Source organism: Taurulus bubalis (assembly GCF_910589615.1).
Source record: "Taurulus bubalis genome assembly, chromosome: 7".
Classification (NCBI taxonomy): domain Eukaryota; kingdom Metazoa; phylum Chordata; class Actinopteri; order Perciformes; family Cottidae; genus Taurulus; species Taurulus bubalis.
The window spans coordinates 15,051,724-15,075,708 of NC_136595.1; the positions used below are offsets into that span (position 1 = coordinate 15,051,724).

The 23,985-nt window shown below is 39.1% G+C and overlaps 2 protein-coding genes across 3 annotated transcripts; both read left to right on the plus strand.

Annotated features, from left to right (window-relative positions):
- Nucleotides 1-626: 626 nt before the first annotated feature.
- On the plus strand, nucleotides 627-9,901 carry tmem38a (transmembrane protein 38A). Its single transcript, XM_079221313.1, has 6 exons — nucleotides 627-878; nucleotides 5,166-5,322; nucleotides 6,275-6,459; nucleotides 7,619-7,706; nucleotides 8,169-8,286; nucleotides 9,185-9,901. Exons 1-6 carry the CDS (start codon nucleotides 755-757, stop codon nucleotides 9,386-9,388), a joined length of 876 nt encoding a protein of 291 aa, XP_079077439.1. The 5' UTR covers nucleotides 627-754; the 3' UTR covers nucleotides 9,389-9,901.
- A 2,987-nt stretch (nucleotides 9,902-12,888) lies between these two features.
- Nucleotides 12,889-23,625, plus strand: comp (cartilage oligomeric matrix protein). Of its 2 annotated transcripts, none has more exons than XM_079221058.1 (19): nucleotides 12,889-13,004; nucleotides 14,185-14,258; nucleotides 14,693-14,744; nucleotides 15,079-15,227; nucleotides 16,228-16,365; nucleotides 17,039-17,116; nucleotides 18,025-18,177; nucleotides 18,653-18,757; nucleotides 19,368-19,475; nucleotides 19,567-19,726; nucleotides 20,007-20,125; nucleotides 20,959-21,011; nucleotides 21,099-21,292; nucleotides 21,380-21,558; nucleotides 21,661-21,709; nucleotides 21,973-22,169; nucleotides 22,548-22,720; nucleotides 22,935-23,074; nucleotides 23,234-23,625. In XM_079221058.1, exons 1-19 carry the CDS (start codon nucleotides 12,938-12,940, stop codon nucleotides 23,422-23,424), a joined length of 2,379 nt encoding a protein of 792 aa, XP_079077184.1. In that variant the 5' UTR covers nucleotides 12,889-12,937; the 3' UTR covers nucleotides 23,425-23,625. The 2 variants fall into 2 exon arrangements, with proteins under 2 accessions (XP_079077184.1, XP_079077183.1); XM_079221057.1 differs by having other exon boundaries at nucleotides 23,263-23,625.
- Nucleotides 23,626-23,985: the final 360 nt, after the last annotated feature.

Consider the following 23,985-nt stretch of genomic DNA (forward strand, 5'->3'; position numbering starts at 1 on the left):
GATGACAATTACATTTTCATCCTTCTAATAAAACAAGAAAGTTTAAGTGGAAATTGGGAGCTGGAAGGGTTTTAATGTCATGGCTTGGGCGCCCCCTTTTGGTTGCGGAGATAATTGCTCGTATTATTGTGATTAAAAATAAAAAATAGAAGAAACAAAAATACAATATATTCTAAAATACATACATTTCTGTTTCTGTTTATTTAAGCCTTTGATCACAACATGTCTGCATCATCTGGAAGAATGTGAACAGCCGGTGATATCACCTAATGTTTGCTGCAGCCTCGGTGCAGGATCTGATCCGGATTGGTTTTATAAGAGCGGATGAATGAGTCTTCGTCCGCACTAAAGCATCGGACGCTTGTCTCTGCCTTTGTTGCGTTTAGAGGCTACAATCAAACCTCCAATCGCGTTGTGACTCAGTGAAATAATGCTTATGTCGACGATGAACACTAAAGGACAAACCTTTTTTTATTTCAAGCAGCTGACACCGATCTCCCGTCGTCTAATAAGCGGAGCAGCTGGCACGGACCGCACATGATAATGATGATGATGATGGTGAAGATGGTGAGACTGTGGAGATGATATTAATAGGAGGGCTTGAGTGTCACAGGCTTTCCGTTGTCGAGGGGGTTTGGTGGTGCAGGTTTGGGGGGGCTTTACGATCCAGACTGCGCAGTTGGAATAATAATTTGAAGGAAAATAACAAACTAAAACATTAAAAACAGGGGTCGCTGGTTATCAGACAAGCAACATGGAAGTCCTGGCAGCGCTTAATTTGGGTGATTTTGCCCAAATTTTCTCCAAAATGGGAATGTTTCCCGTGTTTGATCTCGCTTACTACATCGTGTCCATCCTCTACCTCAAATATGAGCCAGGTCAGTGTCTTTTACACTTTTCTGTTTGTTGTTTGTATTGTTGTTTTTAACATTACGGGTTTTCTTTATTATAAGATTATCTATAAGCTATTTTGATTGTTATTTTGGCAAGTATATGTACTAATCAGACCTGTGCCTGAACACCTATTTATGTACAACAATACAACGTTAATATCTAGAATAATATACTTAATACCTCGGGAGTTTAATACTTAATCTGTGATACGCTCTTTCTGATTTTTGTGTTATAACCATGCATTGCTGTAATAGCCCTATAGGGACTTTCTGTTGCTGTTATCTCCATAGTACCCTGTCCTTATAAAGCATGACCTGTTACATAAACTCCAGCAGGAGCACTTACAGCTCTGCTTGCTTTGTGTGTGGGAATGCCTGTTGCTGCAGCAGCCTGACCTCATTCACACTGAGGAAATCACTGGAGTGGATTAAACCACTCCGTTTTGGGTAAAGCCTGATATTTTCAAAGATTTAACTTATTTGAGCAACAGAGCCCGGGGAGGATGAAACCTGAGAGAAAGGCCTGTGCATACCAGAGACTTAAGGCAATAAATAGAAGATCCTGAAATAGACAGTGTCAGTGGGCCATGAAGCTGCACACGTTTAGGCTGCAGGATGAATGTTAAACATGAAATAAGCTGTTGAGCGAGCAGCCCAGCATGACCTTACTGTTTCTTGAAGTGTGTAGCCTTTAAAAATACTAATTTTCCTCACTCTTAAGAAAAGGCTCACTCTGACATGAAAGTTCAGTCTTTGTCGGCCCATTTTGATCTCAGTTGAACCTTCAATGAAGATGGTGGGAGCACTAAACACATCTTAACCTGAACAACACAACATCTAAAAGTATACAGCTTCAAATGGGTTCATCAAATCCTCCACCACAGCTTGTCCGACATATTTGCTATAAACAGTTTGTGATTCCAGCCTATCCACAATATATCTACATCTTTCAGTTTGGTGTTTCGGGTTATGAGGGTGATTTAAACTGAGTCGAATATGAATTAATCTTGTCATTGAAAGGAAAAATTCCATTAACTTAATCTAGTTTACAGTGTCACTGTAATAAGGGAAATCGTAGGCCTGCTGTGTCTCTGGAGAAGCTGCATAAAGTCTGATAAACTGCCTCAAGTATTTTGCATAGACGTTGTTTGAATCTGAAGACTACACGTTTGATAATGGAAAAAGATAATGAAAGAAGTGAGACCTCTGTTGTCTGCTCCTCATCTCTGCTTGAGGCGTGCAGCTCAAAGCTACATTAAACGCCACTCGCATAACACATCTGAATCCCAGACCCAGAGTTGCATTTTGGGTAATGTAGGCGCTATGGTTTTGATAAAGGAGCAGAATGCATATTAAAAAATGATCCTTTTTTTAAACTGAGTCCAACCAGGTTAAAGCAGTGCAATGCTAAATCAGTGGAGTACTTAACAGTCACAACTACATAACTACATAAACGTAGTATTACTGTGTCAAAAACAGATGTGAAAATATGCTGTCGCTCATATCGCACAGTAGAGTTAAAGGGGACTGACTAACTTTACATTCAACACATTTGTTGCATTGTGTATTAAATTAAAAGACAAAGGGGTGAAACACACTGTGTGCGTGTTCTTAATTCAAACAATCGGCATTTGTGTGTTTTAGAGTTTAAATCCATTTCCTCAGAGTTCATGCAAATTGTAACATGCTGCTCCTAAAGCTAACTCCATGCTGTAACCTTTATCTCCTTTTGCAGTCAAATATCTCACGTTGCAACATTTGCAAGATCTTTTTATGTTCAACATTCCCTACATGTGTCTGAGTGGAGACTCACAGTTCATGTTAGAGGAACATGAATGTGTGTGTGTGTGTGTGTGTGTGTGTGTGTGTGTGTGTGTGTGTGTGTGTGTGTGTGTGTGTGTGTGTGTGTGTGTGTTAGTGGTGGGGGCGGGGGTCAAAGGTTAAGACAGGCCTGACAGTTGCAAGACAGGAGAAGCAGTTGAGCAGAATATATTTTTAGGGCAGCATTTCTCAGGATCAGATTGCTTTCAAACTGAGCACCAGTTTCAGCACAACACCCTCACCCACCTGTTGTTGGAGATTTGTGCGGTGAAGCAGCCGCTCTTCACATCTCCTTTCACTAAACATCTCTAACGGTGTGTTGTAACACCGTAAAGTCTTTACCCGAATGGTAACACATAGTCCTTAAATCATATATATATTTGCCTATAAATATATCATATTTTGTTTTTAGTGTTCAGATTTCATTAATTAGGAGTGAAAATTAGCCTTTTGCTGCGTTTTGTCTTCTACATTTGTTATTAATACATCAGGACACTTCAGCAGTGATGCAAAGTAACTGAGTGCATTTATTCAATACTGTATGTCACATAAGTATTTCCATTGTATGCCAAATATGTTATACTTCTATCCCACTAGATTCATGATTAATTGATTTGACAGCCAAGTGGCTTAAGTGTCTGTGCAGCATTCAACACCTTCTGCCCTTAGATTCCATCCGTAGATTATAATAATAAAAAATAAATAAAAAGCAGGCAAAGCTCAAGCACAACATCCACACAGATGAGGATGAAACAGACACACAGAGGGAGAGAGAGACAAGAGGAGAAGATCAACTCACAAAGATCCAGTTCACAAATATCTGGAATGAGGCGCACACACACCACACACACGTCACCCACACAGGGAAAGAAAGAGAGTTGTTCTCAGAAAGTTTTCCAGTATTCTCACACTCGGCTAGATAGATTCATCGGGACTGACCTGCCTGGACACTTAATAGTAACCAGTATCTGAAGTAATCCAATAATAAGCAACTGACTGAAAGCTAAGGAGAAAAGATGAGTTTTAAGTTTGAATTTAAAGGCCTCGACTGTCAGACCGTCTGATGTCATGATAGGAAAAGGTGACAGACGGCTGCTTTTGAGTAAGTTTGTGTCAAAGAGGAATCTATGATTGAGTTCATTGTAACTGTTTAAGTGAGAGAAATCGGCTTCTTAAGAACACACATGTAATTTAATAAAAATTTTACATGCGTAGAAAACATCCAGTTTTGATTTAAGCCGTTTGTGTTCCAATCTCCTGAAGGCCACTGAAGGGTTTCTTTATAAAACAGGGCGTAGACCCCTCTGACTGATATTAAAGTTATATTAAATATATATGGTTATATTAAATGTATATGTATCAATGCTTAGCATGTAACATCTACACAAAAGTAATGGTCCTAAAGCACAATTAGTTTAATACATTATAAAGAGCTGTCTGTTCTGCTCAAGCCTGTATATGTTAAAGATTCAGTAATCTGTTGAGTTGGTAAACTGTCAACTCATAAATGACTGTAGAAATCCTGTGTCAATATTAGGTTATGATGAAAAAGTGGAATATCAGGGTGTGGACTGAGCTGGTTGACTGGGCGTGGACAAAGATACAGCTCATAAACACACAAGGGATCCACTGATAAGGACTTTTGAAAGTCATCGCCAATAGTTTTGCTCTGAAGAAAGTAACAGAATGTTTTTCCAATGATGATGAAATGTATGATGCTTTTCAATCAGACTCTTGTGATTTTCAGAGCAGAACAAAGACAACCACAGAATACTGTTTTGGTCACAGCCTCTAAAACAGGATTTGGGCAATCAAAATTTAGCATATCATCAATAATGAGGCTGTAATAATTATTTAATTTTGATTGATACATTTAGACAACATGATAAAATTAAAGGATCATTTTGTAAAGAGATTAGATTAGATTTACAAATTAAAAACTTAAGTTTGATTACTTTTAAATCCAAATGAAGGAGAAATACATAAGTCTCATTCTAGTTAATGTATGGCATGCATTGATGTCTGCCAGTCTTTTTTCTTAATTTTCTTTTATTATAAAATCATACACACAGCATGTTTGAAACTTTTCACCCTTTTTAATAGTTTTTCTATTTCTTCTTCATCTGTGTTTGAATTATTTACCTACAATGAATCATTTTATCGTCCAACACTGTTTTGTAAGCAAATCAAATTGATTATGATTAATGTTTAATCATTCCAGTGATACAAAAATGTGCAATGAAAATTGGATCTGTCAGTATTCATGGTAATTTAGGAACCTCCAAACCATCGGTTTGACATCAGATATTTAGTAAAAGCCAAAAACATCGTATACTTCACCCAAAAACTGTGTATAAAACTCCACCACTTTGCCCAACACCCCTGACCTAACTCACCCTCACACTGAAAATCCCTCTCGACCAGCCTGACAGCTCCTCCTCTGTGTTGCAGGCTCGGTGGAGGTTTCTCGCAGGAGTCCGGTGGCCTCCTGGCTCTGTGCCATGCTCTACTGCTTTGCTAGTTACATACTGGCAGACGTCATGCTTGGAAGCAGCCCCCTCGACTATTTCCAATACAACAGCCACATCCTGTTGGCTTCAGCTGTCTGGTGAGAGTCTTCAGAACAACGTTGCCCTTCACAGGGGAAGAGACGCTCCCTTATGGGGTTCATCAAATCTTTTTTTCAATATTCATGCCTTTCATCATTCTTATAATGTGTGATAAAATGATCCCCTACCAGACACCGTTTGGAGATCATTCCCATTATCCTTCTTTTCTGCTTTTAAGAAAAAGACACCTTTCAGACTTCTTTAAAGAACCAGTTCCTCACATATCACCAAAACAAATAATGACCTCACATATCACTCAGGATATCTACAGACCGCAGGTTCCGTTAGTAGCACTTTAAAAAACAGTTCTCATCTGTGAAATTTATACATTGTCACTTTATTTTTTACGGTGAAGTTCTGGCAACCACAGCCGTTTATTACACCGATTCCTTCTTCTTTTTTTTTACAGTGTAGGATTTAGTGGCATCTAGCAGTGAAGTTGCAGATAGCAATAGATCAAATACACCTCTGCTCAAACTATCTGAAACTAGCAATTGAAAGTGAACTCATGTTTGTAATGTTTAAATCAATTGAGAAGTAGAGTCATTTTCTCAAAGATCACTTTTTGTGGAGTCACCTGATTGCTATAAAGAATGCAAGTTTAATGCACTTCAATAGCTTCACCTTTCAGACCCAGAGGTTGTGGCCTAACTACAGCCAGTGTTTGGTGTTGTGTGTTCTGGGCTAGAAACAGTGCAATATAGCAGACTCTGTAAATGTGACCCAATCCCAATGTAAATATTCAAGGCTCATTCTTAATAAATGAAAATGCAACGATTCTTAGTTGCAGATGATTAAACACTGACAAAAACATATTTATGAACATTAAATTCCATTTCTGTTAATATATCCTACCAAATCCTACACACTGCTCCTTTAATACACGTAATATTACATTTTTACCATCTCCTCCCGTCACTCTAGTATCTTGTTCTTCACCGTCTTTCTCAGGTACCTCATCTTTTACTGCCCACTGAACCTCTTCTATAAATGCGTGGCTTTCCTGCCTGTTAAGCTCGTGTTGGTCGCCTTGAAGGAAGTCGTCCGCACTCGTAAGATCGCCGCTGGTGTTCACCACGCCCACCACGCCTACCACCATGGCTTCTTCATCATGATCATCGTTGGATACGTCAAAGGTCAGTGTCTTGAGTTGTAAATGTGTTTATACTCTATAACAGGGCAGGTGGTAACGTGGCTATATATTATGCAGTATTACAGTTTCAGAGTAAACTGTGGCACAAAATGTCATGTTTAAAATAGGTTTTTAAATTTTCAGAACAACCGAAATTTGTAGCATTACTCCATCACTGAATGAGGGATGACGAACAGATTCATTATGATAACAAACAACATGAGGATCAACTTTTTGGGGACAATTATTGACTTCATTCTGTAGTCTGTTGACATTTTGTGCTTCTTTTTGTACAAATATTGGCAGCTTTACCTTCAAGAAGGTTGGCCAACTTCTTCCAACTATTTTCTCAATTAATCGATTAATAGTTTGGTCTATAAAATGTCAAATACATTGTAAAAAATGCTCATCAGAATTCCCTAAAGCCAGAGGTGATGATACCATATACAGATATTCACATGAGACAAATAAAACTAGTAAATCTCGCTGCAACTCGGTAGTGTTTGGAATTTTTGCAAAAAAAAACAAACTTTGATTAATTGATGATCAAAATTGCATTTGTTTGTCGGTCCACTAATTGATCAATCGACTAATCTTCTCAACTTAAAAATAAAGTCTTGAATGCTGCTGGTGATCCTTCAGATCGCTCTGTGTTGAATGACAGCTGCATTCAGTGAGCCACACAAACATGAGCCACCTTCTCATGTTCATGCCAGTGTGGACATGTGACATTCATTCATGTTTAAGTGTGACAGTGTGACAGTGTTCACAATCAGGTTAGGTGGATAATTTGAGTCTAAGTTTTAAATTAGATCCATTTAAAAAAATAATACCAATGTTAGGTATAAAGTTACAGTCAGTGAGTTTGACAAACAATGTATATACACAATATTCATGTTTGAAGCAAGAAATGCTCTGAAATGTCTGTATAATTTTCTGATGTCTTTGTTGCACGCTTAAACCACATGTTTCCTGTACGTTTTCACAGTGAAACTATCCAATATAAAGCAATGTCCATAGAAATAATAAATATAAAGAATTGTCCTGGTCTTTACCATATTGAAAATGGGGGAGGAAAGCTGAAGCCAGATAAAAGCAGTCAAACAAAACACAAACGTTTTAGTCCTCATTTTTTACCACACTGTCTATTTTTATCTTCACAGGGTCTGGGGTGGCTCTCATTTCCAATTTTGAGCAGCTGCTGCGCGGTGTGTGGAGGCCCGACAGCAACGAGATCCTCAACATGTCATTGTAAGTCTGAGTCTCCTGCTGCTGAACCACTCTTCTCCGGCTCCTCGAGCATGAGGTGTTTCCAAAGAAACACCAGCGGCTAAACTAGGACAAATAGTGACGACACAAAACACTGTCAGTCGATATGAAATCGATTATTGTTTGACTCTGGCGCACCCCAGTGGTAACATCAACAAGACACGTTGACAGGCTGTTGACACAGAAGAAAAGCTCTTATCCCCGAAAAGAAAAGCCTCGATTCATGTTTTTTTTTTTTACTTCATTGGAAGGGTTTGATAAGCAGATGTGAAACCTAACGAGCAATATTCAAGCATCAATCAACACATTTAGCTAAACAATTAAACATTCAATTTAAATGGAAATGAAAATATAATCACAATTGTGTAGGTTGTCACACTTTGTCCTCAAGAAGAAGTTTACTTTACTCAGATATTATGTTTTAATATTCTCTTGTCTCTGCAGCCCAACCAAAGCCAGTCTGTACGGAGCCATTCTCTTCACCCTGCAGGAGGCTCACTGGCTGCCAGTGTCCAAGAGCACCCTCATCCTCATCTTCACCCTCTTCATGGCCACAAGCAAGGTACGATCAGCCGTACATTTTAGAATCTGTTTTGAATATGAGATGATCGCACTCTTCTGGGACTAGAGTTAATGAAAACACATCACTGACTTTTTTTTGTCACATGCAAAGAGCAGCAAGTAGCTACATTTAGAAAAGTAAAACACATTACAAATACATTCTCCCTTACAGTAACATATTTGCTGTCATATGAGTTGGTAGTTGAACTCAGGCTTTTGGAGCAGGAGGTAAATATTTCCAAAAAGTATCCTCAGAAAACCCCTCCTGCACTGTGCTGTTTTAGTGTTGCCCCTATTTGTTTGTTTGTATATTGTTGTATTACATTTGGTCTTTTGTGCATGTCATAACGTTTTGACCGTTATTGGTACTTTGGAGTTTGAATATTATTTTTGAGCAGCTCTATTTTGTTCGTATCTTGCCCCACATCTCCATGTAAACTACACAGGTCCCCTTTAGAAGGTGACTCCAGTGATTTATTATTTCCCTTCCATACAGTTGGAAAATGTGCAGGGGACATATTTAAATACAGAATATATATATATATATATATATATATATACATATATATATATATATATATATATATATGTATATATATATATATATATATATATATATATATATATATATATATATATATATATAGAGAGAGAGAGAGAGAGAGAGAGAGAGAGAGAGAGATTTGCCTTGGTCTCTGGTACAAATACAATCTCTAATTAGACCCTCCCTCTCCATCAATCTCCATGTGAGTTCATAGTTGATATAAACCAGAAGATGTTATCCAACAGTCTTCACAGACACAGTGGTGCTCCCTGTAAAGAATAAACTGATATTGAAATGTAATCTATGTTGTTATAAACTCAGGCTAATCTCCTCTAACTGACACATCTTCCTTAAGGTGGTGATGACCGCTCGCCACTCTCACGGCTCCCCCTTCGCGCTTATTGAGTCCTGGGTTTCACATCTGCTGTTCGGTTCCCCTCTGGGTGGATCTGAGGAAGACCACCATCATCCCCCCGCTGCCATTCCATCTTCACCTCTCAAAACCAAGGAGGAACTGAGCGAAGGTGTCCGCAAGAGAAAGGCCAAGAAAGCCGAGTAGGATGCCGAGCTGAACACCGCATCATGGCCTCTACATGATGGGACCTCCCATTCCTTTCTAGGGAAAGGGGCAGTTTGATGTCCAACCAAATAAGACCCTTTCTATTACCGCAAAATGGTGCTTTCTGCATTTTACACAGAACGAGGACTCTGCAAATATCCCAGCAAATGTTTCACACTTCAACCGAACCTGGACATTTGAAAACATGTTTATTTATGGATTTGTGAACATCTGCATCTATGCTCAACACTGTGGCGATCCACGTTTAGCAGCTGTGTGGTCGTTTTAGGATGGCCTCTGTTCAGCACATCAGTAGCTGCGTTTCCGGATGTTTGTGATTTTCTTTAAGTCCACCAAACTGTATTTCAGTTCAGAAAGAAATAGAAAATACAAATTAATCTGACTCTCAATCAGAAATTCAAATGTGAGTAAAGCGTCATGTGAAAGAACATTGCTGCTTTTTACATTGAGACGATGACAACTTCCTGTCTTTAAATAAAACCAAGAGAAACATTGTGTCTCAGTATTTTTTTACTTACTTTGTATTTTAGCATGTTGACTACTCAGAGGTAATACATGCTTTCATAACATCACACAGTCTCATGACAGAGTTCTGAGTTCATCTCCGCTTTAGTTGAGGTCCATTTTTACATGCAGCAGTATGAATTAGGATATTACATATAACGTCAACAAATGCTCAAGATAAGTAGGAAGGTTTTGGGAACTTTTGGTTTTCTATAAAGGAAACACACATTTACCTAATGAAATGAAAATGTTCAGGGTCAGATATATGCAAAATGTCTCGTGAAATGTTTGTACATGTTATATTGTTTCTTGCTTTCCAAAAACAGGAACACAGTATACTTAAAACTTAAACATTGACTACATTATACCACTGAAGGATGCTATTTTGGTTGGACTAATTTATAAAATGTTGGGCTGTTTAATTGACAAACTTGTAAGAAAATTATTGAAACTAACTCATTAAAAGGTTCCCTATACAATATTCAAAGCATTAATACAGCATTTAGTGGAGTAATGTCTACCTGAGCAGAGAGTGAAGCTGCTATCCACCTGTGAGTGTGTTGCCATCCAAGCTTCTCTGTGCTCTGTTTAGTCGGGCCGTTGTGCTCCATGTGCTCGTAAGTGCTCGGCTAACGGCCACTGTACACGGTGGTTAAAGCTGAAAACATCTGACTTAATTTAGACTAAAATGACTTGGTGAGAAGGAAGGTTCTTGTTCTTGTGAAGCTCTTGTTCTGAGCTGGAAAGCAGCCATCAGCTGGTGACTCATGGGTTAAACAACTCTCACTCTGGAGCTCTCTGAAAGTATTTTATAGTTTATAGTGTATTGCACTTATAGCTATAAGAAATATGTGCCTAAACTCCACCACTTAAGACTTGTTTAAGACCAACACTGGTCTAGGAACCAGTTGGGAGTTGGGAGAGTGTTTGTTTTTCTCTTTATGTGACTGAGGCTGTTGGGAGGTGACAGGAAAGGTCTGAGGTCAACCTCAGGTCACGTCCAGAGAAACCTGGACCCCCCCGGCGCATTGACAAACTCAAGCAATAAAGCATCAGTAATGAACTTTGCAGGAGGTTGTTACACTCGACCTATGACCTTAACATTCCTCACAGTAGCAGAGAACATCGGGGAGGTAAAAGTTCTGTCCGCTCCATTTTCAGGTTACGTTTGTTGCACTGTTGGAGCTCACAAAAACCATCAGCTTCCGTCCAAAGGTCTATCTCTCTTGTGTTTGCTGTTTTAAGTACGACATGGAACTCTATTGATGAGAAAACTGGATCATTTCTGTCGAAGATGCAGATGCAGATGAGTTCAAATGTAACTGCTCACAATTTAAAAGCATTGAGAGATGTGTTCTTCAAACTAAGGGGTGTCGTCCATGTGGCAGCAATACAGCACACAACTCAAACTTCATTTTAAATTGTAGAGGATATCCCAAAGTTTCCAAAGATATGCCAATTTGTCAGGTGGACTGTTGTGGGGACCTGGGTCTAAAATTCTGCAAATTACATAGAGTCTTGGATTTGGCTATACACATTATATAGTGTCGAGTTGGAAAAAGATTATAAAGAATATCAGACTGTCAGACAGTGTGGAATAAGATGATTTTAACAACCTTGAAAGTACTAAAATTGGAAAAAGGGGAAACTTAAGGAACTTAATTAATACTTGCTACTACTACTTACTTACTCATCCTTTGATAAAACACATTGTTGAAGTGGGATTCAATTTTCACTGACTTCTCGCTCCAACAAACATGCTTTAACATGTTTAAAGACGAGAAGAAAGATTTCATGAATGTGTAATTTCTTCCTCTTTGGAGTAAAACACAGGTCTCCAGAAATGAGCTGCTGTGTTTGTTTTTCCAGAGTGAGACAACCCTGCTCCTTTGGGCAAGGCAGCGAGCCGGCCAGGAGAGAGAGAGAGTGGAGGTGGTGAGAGATTATCAAAGTGATCTTGGACAAAATACTCCAAAACCTTCCCTGCAAGGAATGTAACCAACATCTGCTGATCCCATTACTGACACACACACAGAACAATTCAAACGCATTTGTTGTCATAAAGCCATAAACATGGGTTTGTCATAAAACACAGACTGGATCTGAAGCCTATTTTCAGATTTTATGTGAAAACTGAGTTGTGCTTTTCTGTGTTACTTTTACAATTATAATTATTTATTTAATTTGTATTAATTTAGATGTTGGAGGCTATTTAAAGGTCTTTATAAACATTCTGCATCAGTTTTACTAATACAACATATTGGATACAGTGCAATGCATCATGTCAAACACAAACTTTACAATGTTTTTAAAGTGCATGGATAAATCATTAATTGGCAACATATTAAAGAAAACAATTGGTAATTTAATGAAACACTAACTGCTCTAAAAGTGTTAACTTTGGTTGGTGAGTGCAAACATACCTTATCCTGCAGTTAAGGTACAACGATGAGGACATTACTTCCAGTTTTAGTACCAACTAAACAACAAGCCAGTAAGTTAATCAACCAGAAAACCAACCAACCAACTTAAGTCCTAAATGAGACAAAAACCAACCAATCGACAAAAAAAATTCAATACAAATTGATCGTCAACCCTCAAAATTATAAAAAAAACAACCAACCAATTAAAGACAAAAGAATTAAGGCACAGTTTCCTCCCAAATTAAGCACTTTCACTTTAACCAAAAAAAACACAGAGGGTAATGTGTTGTGCAATCAAACTCCAATTCCTGTTTCTTAAACTCTTTCCATTAGTGGTTTGCAGAGGAGTTTTAGGGGAAAGGATGGGGATGTCAGCCAGGCATGGGAGGTGGAGAGAGTGTGTGTGTGTGTGTGTGTGTGTGTGTGTGTGTGTGTGTGTGTGTGTGTGTGTGTGTGTGTGTGTGTGTGTGTGTGTGTGTGTGGAGGAGAGGAGGGAGGGGGGTTATACAAAATACTGCTGGATTGCAGGAGAAGCACTCCGTCTAAAGGCAGAAGAGAGAGAAGCTGTACCTGAAGCAGCCTCTCTGAACCAGACTAAGCCATGCTGTGGTTTCTGGTGCTGAACGGTGCGCTCTGCATGGGAGGACATACTGCAGCGGGACAAAGAGGTGAGACTTGTTTTAAATATTTTGTAGTCATTATTTTTTCGGAAACAATAAAGTTAAACTTAATTGATCTTTATGGGGAATTAGAGGTTTGGGAAAGAAGCACTGATGAATTAAAGTTACCACTGGCTTTTTAAATATAGTAAAGAATTTGTGAAATGGAGATATGGGAAAAGCATCCTTGAATTAGGATTTATTTTTGTTGCTTATTTAAATTTTCTCTTTTTTTTCTCTTGATGGAATTTTATATTTGATTCAGAAAAGCTCAGAGGAGTTTGAGTTTTGTGCACAAAGCCTTTCTGATTAGATATCTGAACTTGCACAGGATAAAGAAAAACAATTACTCACAGCTTTCTGTCGTAGAAAATGTATTTACGTTTCTATTAGCAGTGGGAGTGATTTATCTCCAGCATCTTGTCTCTCTGCTGTGGAATCCATTCAGTAAACAGAGTGGCTGCTAATGGGAATAACACATTTCCTGTGCTTGACACTCAGGAGGTCTCTGCCCTCGTACGGCTCCTCTGGGGGAAGCGATGGTGAAGTGTGAAGCGTCTTTGAGTCAATTAGCACAAGCAGCATGTTGCTTCAGAATGTGAACTCACCTGAGCATCGCATCCTGTTTTCAGATAAGATTCATGAATCTGTCTTCCAGGGAAGCTTGAAACATTTCGCTTCCAGAAATCCTGTATCATTCCATATCTGGAAAATCAATTTTGCAGTTGCAATCAAAACATCTCTGACTCTAGTGAATGCGTGGGAGGGGGAGACGAGCTGTGGTGGCTGAGGAACGTCAGGCATTAGACTTTGATATTCAACTGGCAGTGTGCCATGTCGTACAGGAGGACATGTGTGTTGTTCCCCTGTGAGCTTCTGGTCCCTGATGTTCTGCCAACAGCAAGACTGATGAGGTGACATGTGATCTACTGAAAAACAACCTTTACGTCAGTTAATTGTAAGATTACTCATCAGCATCAATCAGAGAAGCCAACAAAACTGAAGTATTAGGTTTCGTTAGTGAAGTGCAGAGACAAAAACGGTTCTTACAAAGAATAAAAGAGTCTGCGCCGAAATCTTTATGTATGTGAGGACCCGCACTGGGAAGGTAACTCAGCTTGTTGTGATACATTTGGTTGTGTAAAGTGTGTCTTGAAATAGCTGTAATGATTTTTTTCCTTCTTTTTAGATGGAGAAATCATCAGTCAGATTAAAATGACGAACATGGCCCTGGCTGAGATTAAAGAGCTTCTCAAACAACAAGTAAGACTGTTTTAACATTTAGACAGCAAGCATGAAGTCAATAATTGTTCATAATAATGATGATCTACATTTGGATTAGTTCCATGACGAGCTGCGACAACACCTTACTGACGGATTGTAACATTACAACTGACAACAATTTCCATTTTCTTCTGTACTTCAAATGACGACGGAAAACAGTTCAGTCCGTTCTAGACCTATTCTGTGGTTTTCGGATTAAAGATGAGACTAAAAAAGGTGAAAGTTAAAACAACCTTTTTCAGATAGAATCCAATGCAGTTAAAATATGGAGATTCAACTGGATTCTATTCTAACTCCTTTATATTTACACTGGTGTACCAGACGACTCTATTTCTAAGTATAATAAAAGCTGAACATTTGATTAGATTCAGGCTCGAGGTATCATATAAACATTTCATTGATTGTTTTTCCAGATAAAAGAGATCGTATTTCTGAAGAACACAGTTATGGAGTGTGAAGCCTGCGGTGAGTTGACCCACCAAACAGAAACTCTTATCGATGCTTTGCTAACACGATTGTGGACACCGATTTTCTATTTCAACGGTCAATGTTTTCCCAACGCTTTTTCAACTGGATTTGTAGCTTCGGTTGCTTTTTTCACCTTTCAACACAATTTGAACAATGGCTGAACTTTTCAAGAACTCTTCTTTTTTAGTTTTTCAGACATGTAGTAGAATAATATTGAGAAACAAAAAAACAATATTAATTCATGTTGATGGGAGTTTCATATCATCATACAGACCTAACAAACTGAAGAATCCATAGGAACAAATCGGATATAAAGCTTCTCTCTCCTCAGGGATGGGAGGAACGCAGCATCGGCCCTCCTGCGTGCCCAACCCCTGCCACCCAGGGGTGAAGTGTAAGGAGACCCCTCAGGGTATAAAGTGTGGGCCCTGTCCTGACGGCATGCAGGGCAACGGCACCCACTGCACCGATGTGGACGAGGTACGCAGGAAAATCATACGATAGGTCACATCGTACATCGCTATGATGGAAAAGTGAAGAGGTCACGATTCAATGAGAAGGGTTTTCTTCTACTTTCACTTCTCTGTTGTCTCAAACTCGTGTAACACGAGACAGGCTCTCTCTGGCAATATATGATGAGTTAAAATCCAACACAAAGGGCTTTAAGATGTGATACAAAACAATATGATTGTATGATATAGCGCATGAAGATGTAATTTGACCCACTGCCGTATGACATTATCCAATACATTACAATATGTTAAGTTTTTAAATGGTTAAAACAGATAAAGTACGATTCATACATACAAATGATATGATGCACTACGTTATAATAGGATACATTGTGATACAATAGTTAGACTCAAAATAAGTACGCAAACTAAGTAAAACTTAAACAACGTAACGCACAGAATACAGAAAACACACAACTTCAAAATACCTCAACAAAACTTTGGGATACACAAATAGACCTTAGTTTGGGTTTATTCAGTCCTCATAACACGTCATCTCACTCACAGAGAATTTTCTCTGAGCGTCTAGTAATGAAGCAGATGGTTTACATTCTATTTACTAAATTAGAAAGCCAGCTGTGTCTCATGCAGACGCTAAACGGTGCCTTGTGCATCGATATCAGACATGGAGGGGGCGTTACAAAGCGTTGGTATTTGATGACTTGGAAATGAGAACGGGCTGGTTAGTGTGGGAGAGCTACACCGCTTTTATTCTTATTACCAGAATAGCGTTGCCCAATTTTAACTAGGGTTCTAATCTGAGGTTTTAACTGTTGAATAAATATTATATATAATCTGCCTAAATAAGTGAAACCACTTGTGTGGGTCTTTAATATCAAAACTCATTGAATTTACCGTTACTCAACTTAAACATGTTGACTTGAATCAAACAACAATCTATACATCATCGTCTAACAGAACCAGATTTGGGTTCCTGATGTGTGTTTCTGTGTCTTTGTTGTGGACAGTGTACTGTGATGCCATGTCACATGGGCGTGCGTTGCATTAACACCTCCCCGGGTTTCCGCTGTGGTACCTGTCCAGCTGGATACACCGGGCCTCAGGTCCAGGGCGTCGGCCTCGCCTTCGCCACCGCCAACAAACAGGTCAGTGAACCAGAACCTCTGAACTCCTCTCACGAGGCAACACCGAAAACAAAAGAGGAAACAAAGGAAGAAATGCTCATTCATTATAAGATAACACATTTAAATATCAATAACTTTATATATCAATTAAATCAACTGTCCCAAGAGTTTTTTCGTTCTTAACAGTTTCTTACTATTTATCCTTTTTGTATTTTATGTTGATTTCGGTAACGCCAAAGCCAATTTTCCATTCGTGGACCATTAAGTTTCTAACTAACTAACTAGCATATTAAACTATTATCCAAGATAATTGATTGTCCAGATTAAGATGGATAACTTAAGATTCAGCCACCTACCTATGTACTTGACCATGTTAAACTCAGCTGTGAATGGTACCAAGATACTGATAAATTAATTCAAATAGTATCATTATGTTATATATTGCTGATAGTCTTTGATAAAACCTGAGGTAGATGAAACTTTCCCCTCTACACCTACACGTTTGTCTTTGCTTCTCACCAAACCCCCCCCCCCCCCCCCCCCCCCCCCTGTATATTCTGTATACAACTGGTCTATTTCAGCACCACCTCAATCCTCGACACAGGACTGTCTTTGCTCTGCTGCACTTCATTTTTCATGTCTTGTTACATTGAAGTTATCTAATGTTCTTTCTGTCTGTTTATGTCCTATCAAGGTGTGCAAAGACATAAATGAGTGTGAAGGCCTCAACAATGGAGGCTGTGAGGACAACTCTGTCTGTATGAACACCCCTGTGAGTATAAACACTTTAATAAAACACTGACTGTTAGAGGAATACCCTGCAGCATGGCATTTACAGGATTCCACTGCGCCCGAAGATAAACAACCAATCAGAGCTGAGGACAAACAGCTATCAAGTTCAGTGCCCCTCAGGGTCTGATACCGATGCATGGAGGTACCCTTTAGCGTCAGTATGCGACACGCCGCTCTCTCAGCTAACTCCAATGTAAACCACGCTCTTCTCCTAAACCTAACTTCCTGTGAAGACGGAAGTTAATTTTTAAAAACCACGATGCATATAACGAGTGGGAACTTTTGAACATGCTCCTGACACGTTCAAAACTGACGCTAGTGGAGTAGCATACCTAGAGCCTATGGTTTGAAGCTTATGGCCACTGACCAAGCGTCGGTATTTAACCAGTTGGGAGTGAGAATGTCAAACTAGGCAGCACTGATCAAATTACTTTGACGCTATTTCTCGCTTTAAATATTTTCAGAAATATATTTCAGTGTACTGTTTAGCTTGAGAGGAAGTGGGAGGCGCTTGATTTTGGCTCAACTGTTTGCAACATGGCAGCCGGGTCACAAACACATAAATGTCTTGGTCACAATCTGTGTTGTCAATGTTGAGGCAAATTATTATCAGAGACACATTATTGACTCTATATCATCAATCCATGCCGCTCTCATGTTTTGAAAATGCACAAGCTTTAACAAAAATGGATTGTTTAGTTTTTTTAACTGAAATATATAATATATTTTAACTGAAAATGTGTGTCACTTCAGCATCATTATAGTACGTAGTAAGTCGAGAAGGTGCGTAGTCCCTCCAACCTACTGCTCTCTGGAGGTTCTCTTACAACAACACTAATGTAGAAACGTAGACTTACGGATGGGTCTGAGTCCTCTGTGTGTCCACAGGGCTCGTTCAGGTGTGGTCCCTGCAAGACAGGCTATGTTGGGGACCAGCGGCGGGGCTGTAAACCGGAGAGAGCCTGTGGGAACGGCCAACTAAACCCCTGCCACGGCAGCGCTGAGTGCATTGTCCATCGAGAAGGGAGAATCGAGTGTCAGGTGAATGAATCAAACTTTCTGCTCCATCTTCATATTTCTCTGAGCGAAACGTTCCACACTGTAGCAGCCCCAATAGAAGTGACGGATTTCTTTGTTAAGTTTTATATGATTCTCTGTGCTAAATAAATCTTACAATAGGGACTTTGGGGAGCAAAACAGCTTTATCATAATAAATCATATTATATTTATCTTTTGACCCCCCAAATCTTCACTGCACTGCTTGTGTAAAATCTAGCAAATTATACTTAATTTACTGCCACAAGTTCTTCTAAAGGAGACAGTCCAGAAGCGCTTTAGAAGTTGCAGAGTTTTCACAGCTGCTGAACATTTTTAACCCAACTATTTAAATTATATTCCTCTTGTGCCCGACATTGTGAAATCAAAAGTCTATTTGAGCACTTAAAAGTCCATTGGTACTGGATGCAGGGCCAATGAAAACAGTCTGTGCAGTGCATAACACATTATCCATCCGCAGTGTGGAGTCGGATGGGCTGGCAACGGCTTCCTCTGCGGGGCGGACATTGACATCGATGGTTTCCCAGATGACAGACTGGCCTGTCCTGAGAGGAACTGTAACAAGGTGAGTCTCCATGACTACAAGCGACCACAATTTAGCCATCTGCAAAGAATAAATATTTGCGTATGTATATGTGGTAATATACAGAATAAACAGTGTGCTGTGATGACTGCTGAGGAATTGCACATTTGTATTGATATACACTGCATTTGTGCACTTTCTTTATAGTTTAATTTTCTTAAATTTAATACGCTCTGCTGTTCTGTTTTGTTGTATATATTGAGTATTTCTTTTTTTACCTAATATGTTTGTGTCTTCTATGTAACTTTGCTTGCTGCTGCCACAAACACATTTTCCCTTGGGGATGAATAAAGTATAGATCTATCTATCTCTATCTATATAAAGTTGATTTCAGTTCACAGGCACTAACTAAAGTCTCTTTTAAGGCTGTGGTTTGACATTTTAACTGCTTTAGAAACAACAAGTTTGACTATAATGTGATACTGAAATAAAAAATGTAGTTCTTTAAGTTTTAGCGATTCTCAAATTGAAGCATGTTGTCCATGGTGGGAGGAACCGATCTATAACTCTGTATGTCAAACACTGTTATTGACTTCATTGTATCTGATTCTAGTCTACTTTAACAGAGTGTTTTTTTGTTTTTTTGTTTCAGGATAATTGTCTCACTGTTCCCAATTCTGGTCAAGAAGATGCCGACGGTGATGGAATTGGAGACGCCTGTGATGAAGATGCAGATGGGGATGGGATCCTCAACATGCAGGTAATGCAGAAAAGACAGGGATGAGGTTCAAAATTAAATTATTCAGAAGATGTGTAAATGAATGAAAAGCCTGTGTTCATCTATGCTACAGGATAACTGTGTGTTGGTGCCGAACGTAGACCAGAGGAATATTGATGAGGACGACTTTGGTGACGCTTGCGACAACTGCCGCGCCGTCAAAAACAACGACCAAAAAGACACAGATGTGGACAAATTCGGTGATGAATGTGATGAAGACATTGATGGGGACGGTTAGTATTCTCCATTTTTTTACACACTCACATCAATGTGGATTTATTCGTAGATTAAGTATTGATGTTTTGAGTCATGAACGGTACATTTAAAGCTGCAAATCTATTGTACTAATATTTGTTAATACTAATATAAGAGAGGCCTATAATGTAAATTATGATTATGATGAGTAATTTGACGCAACTAAATTAAGGCTTTGTGGAAAAACACTTTAACAAAATGGGCAGTGGAGTAACATGAAGTCACTTGACCATTAACTGGTTTCCACCTTAATCTAAGGAATCCCAAATCACCTGGATAACTGCAAACGGGTTCCCAACGCTGACCAGAAAGATCGAGATGGAGACAAAGTGGGAGACGCCTGCGACAGCTGTCCTTATGTTCCAAACCCTGACCAGGTCACACATCTCTTTTTTATGTACAAACTGTCATAAATCAAGAAGATTTGAGTCTGACGAGCCAAAGCACATACAGGTTTAACACTTCTGGCAGAAAAGAGATAAATGAATACGGCATAAATATGTCAAGTAGAGTGGAAAGTGTTGCAAAGAGGGAATAAAGCTTGTTGACAAATCTTTCAAAGATCAAGTAATACTCAACAATGAAAGTTAAAGTTTGAGTTTAATCATCTAAACTCAACTAATCTGCTTCATGTGGACTGTGTGGTTTTATTAGATTTAAATGACAGTGACTTGGTAATGACGGCAAGCAACAACAAAAAAATGACTTCCCTTTTCAAACTGACAGCAGGTGTACGTCGGGCGCCTCTGCTCTTTTCTACAAAGTCTGCTTTTGTGTTTGTGTCTGCTCGTCACATTTAGACACAACTGACAAATATGTGGAATTATTACGTAATAAAAAAAACACGATCACAATTTGCACTGACACTGACTATATAATAAGTATAGAAGGGGGATTTTTAAATTTGATCAAGTCGGAGGGGAATCGGGGTAACAGCAGGGAGAGAGGGGAGGAAAGTAAAAAGCGTGTGATATTTTTTATCATTTATATCATAATATATCACTTAAAAAAAGGATATATAATATATCCCATTGCTCGTAGTGATTAAATGATTTAGTAATTTCGAAAGATAGTTTTATTCACTAAGAACACTGACCAATGACATCTACACAAAAAAATTGAAAAGCAACTTGATTTAAATAGCTTCAGAAAATCTTGTTTTGCCTTTGTTCCGTTTCACACTAACAATAATTCATTTAATCTTTCTCAGACGGATGTGGACAACGACTTGATCGGCGACCCCTGTGACACCAACAAGGACAGGTACTGTGTGACCTCATCAATCACATCACATGTATTTATTCTGGAGACCAAAGTCTGCCTGTACCAGTAAAAGCCTCTCATCTCCAGTGATGGTGACGGCCACCAAGACTCCCGGGACAACTGTCCAGCCGTCATCAACAGCTCCCAGCTGGACACCGACAAGGACGGCATCGGAGACGAGTGCGATGATGACGACGACAACGATGGCATCCCGGACCTGCTGCCGCCTGGTCCTGATAACTGCCGTCTAATCCCTAACCCTCTGCAGGAGGACTCTAATGGTGGGTAACGCTCCAGACTACATCTAGGAAATAACAAAAGACGACAAGGTTTGGCTCCAAAGACAGTCTTCATATTTATTTTCTCAGGTGATGGTGTGGGAAACATATGCGAGAAGGATTTCGACAACGACATGATCATCGACACCATTGACGTTTGTCCAGAAAACGCTGAAGTCACCCTCACCGACTTCAGGGAGTACCAGACCGTGGTTTTAGATCCGGAGGGAGACGCACAGATCGACCCCAACTGGGTGGTGCTGAACCAGGTTAAATGTTTCTTCCTGTTTTGTTTACATACATTTGTGTCTCGGGATCCGACATCTTAATCTGATTACATTTCTCTTAAATCCACTCTTTTGTTTGTGTAGGGACAAGAGATTGTCCAGACCATGAACAGTGATCCTGGCTTGGCTGTTGGTAAGAGCATTATATTGAATGGATTAGTTCGACATTCTGGGAAATTGGCATTGGCTCTCTTGAGGAGAATTAGGTGAGAAGATTGATAATACTAATTTAGAGTCGTGTGCGCATCCCTGGACCTAAACCTCAGGGGGATAGGTACTGGATACAAACAAAATCAATAGCAATTGCAATAAAAAGAGAACTTGGATCACAGCTCCCTTTAACTACACTAGTAACATCTGTATTCCTGCACATGTTTGATTCAATGTCTCCACCAGGATACACAGCTTTCAGCGGTGTCGATTTTGAAGGGACGTTTCATGTAAACACGGTAACGGACGACGACTACGCAGGATTTATCTTCGGGTACCAAGACAGCTCCAGTTTCTACGTGGTGATGTGGAAGCAGGTGGAACAGATCTACTGGCAGGCGAACCCGTTCAGAGCCGTGGCAGAACCAGGCATCCAGCTGAAGGTATTTGAACGGTCCACCTCAGAGAAATGTTGCAGAAGTTACATGTATTAGCTTTTAGGAATACCACTACCACTTTCTAATCAGGCTCCATTTAAAGAAATGGGTTTAATATTGGCTAACAACTTTTGGGTTGCCAGGTTGTGGAAAATATTAGACCCCTCTTATGGACTTCAACCACTTATCTTTTAGAAAAGTGAAAACTATAAAACCATTATAAACTATTTAAAGAGGATTCTCATAATAATCCACTGTCAATTTGTAAACGTTGAGAAAATGTTTATAAGTCATTTTGGTGTTCCTAGTAGACACAAGAGTTGACATGACATGCTACCTTAGGACATAGAAGATGAGGCTTATGTCACTTGTGCTATTGAAAAGGCTGTGAAGTCAAACACGGGTCCAGGTGAAAACCTGAGGAACGCCCTGTGGCACACCGGCGACACCAGTGATCAGGTCAAACTCCTGTGGAAAGACGCCCGCAATGTTGGCTGGAAGGACAAGACTTCTTACCGCTGGTTCCTTCAACACCGACCCGCCGACGGCTACATCAGGTACTGACCGAATGAAATCAACAGCCAGGTGATATTTTGTCATTTTTATGTCCTTATTAGCCCAGCTTATCTCAATGACTGGATGGTGGAAGAAACCGCTACCAAAAGAAAAGAAAAAAACTTCCCAGCTTCTTCTAAATTGTCTCGGTTTCTAACAAATCCTAAACCAGTTTGTTGCCGTGTGATGTTGTTATCTTCTCTTGATGGTGCGCAGAGTGCGTTTCTTTGAGGGTCCCAAGATGGTGGCGGACACAGGCGTCATCATAGACACCACAATGAGAGGAGGTCGACTGGGAGTCTTCTGCTTTTCCCAGGAGAACATCATCTGGGCCAACCTGCGTTATCGCTGCAACGGTTAGAAAAGTTTCCGATTCTGAAATAAGGAGATTTAAATGAGCATTAATATGTGTTTTTAGGACTTAAGGGACATCACTTTCAGTTATCGCTGTAGTTAAAAACAAAACGCATTTCTGTAAAATTTACTCGGCGGCTTAAACTGTGAACAAAACAGAGATTTCACCTCCTGTGGTTTCTCTCTTCAGACACTCTTCCTGAGGACTTTGACACCTACAGAGCCCAGCAGGTCCAGCTGGCGATGTAATGACAACCAACGAGCCCAAGGGATTCTGGGAAATGCTTTCCAAAGCACAACTGGGATCAGAAATAAAATCATCCCTTTGCAAACATTTATAATAAATAAATAAAAACAGCAGTAAAAACTCAAAGAGGAGCGGTAACATAATAACATTGTTTGAATTATAAAACTGTTACCAAAACAATTTCTGTCATAAATAATTTTGAGATAAAAGATTGTCCACTGTATATTAAAATTTCAATTTATACTTTTGAAAGAAGAACTATTGCAAAGATTTAACTCTCACTAATAAATGAATGTGGATTTTGGTAAATTATGTCCGGCATTTTTCATTCATTTATCATTGTACTAACATTTACTGTGGCTGCACAGCTGATTGTGCATATTTAAAAATACTGATTCTAGTCTTCAATCAATTCTACATAAGCTATACTAATATATTATTAGCTATAATATAATTAGCTCACTAGCTTTAATGTGAGAGCATCAAGTGTGGAGAAATAATTTCTAAATATGTCAATTGTTTTTGATAATGCAAATACATAAAACATATTTTTATTATGAAAAGCATCTTTAAATTAAGTAAATATAAATGTAACTTGTTAATGTTAAAGCACTATCATATAAAAGCTCTTCTGGAAAAAAGGTCCAAAGTTTGATTTTAAGTAAC

What these genes read in the sequence shown, in the direction of transcription:
- tmem38a (XM_079221313.1), top strand. Translation starts at nt 755, where the DNA reads ATGGAAGTCCTGGCAGCGCTTAATTTGGGTGATTTTGCCCAAATTTTC. An exon ending in CTGTTGGCTTCAGCTGTCTG is followed by an intron (nt 5,323 to 6,274) that starts GTGAGAGTCTTC and finishes CGTCTTTCTCAG; the next exon opens with GTACCTCATCTTTTACTGCC. An exon ending in TCTTCATGGCCACAAGCAAG is followed by an intron (nt 8,287 to 9,184) that starts GTACGATCAGCC and finishes ATCTTCCTTAAG; the next exon opens with GTGGTGATGACCGCTCGCCA.
- comp (XM_079221058.1), top strand. Translation starts at nt 12,938, where the DNA reads ATGCTGTGGTTTCTGGTGCTGAACGGTGCGCTCTGCATGGGAGGACAT. An exon ending in CTGTCTGTATGAACACCCCT is followed by an intron (nt 17,117 to 18,024) that starts GTGAGTATAAAC and finishes GTGTGTCCACAG; the next exon opens with GGCTCGTTCAGGTGTGGTCC. An exon ending in ACTGGGTGGTGCTGAACCAG is followed by an intron (nt 21,559 to 21,660) that starts GTTAAATGTTTC and finishes TTGTTTGTGTAG; the next exon opens with GGACAAGAGATTGTCCAGAC.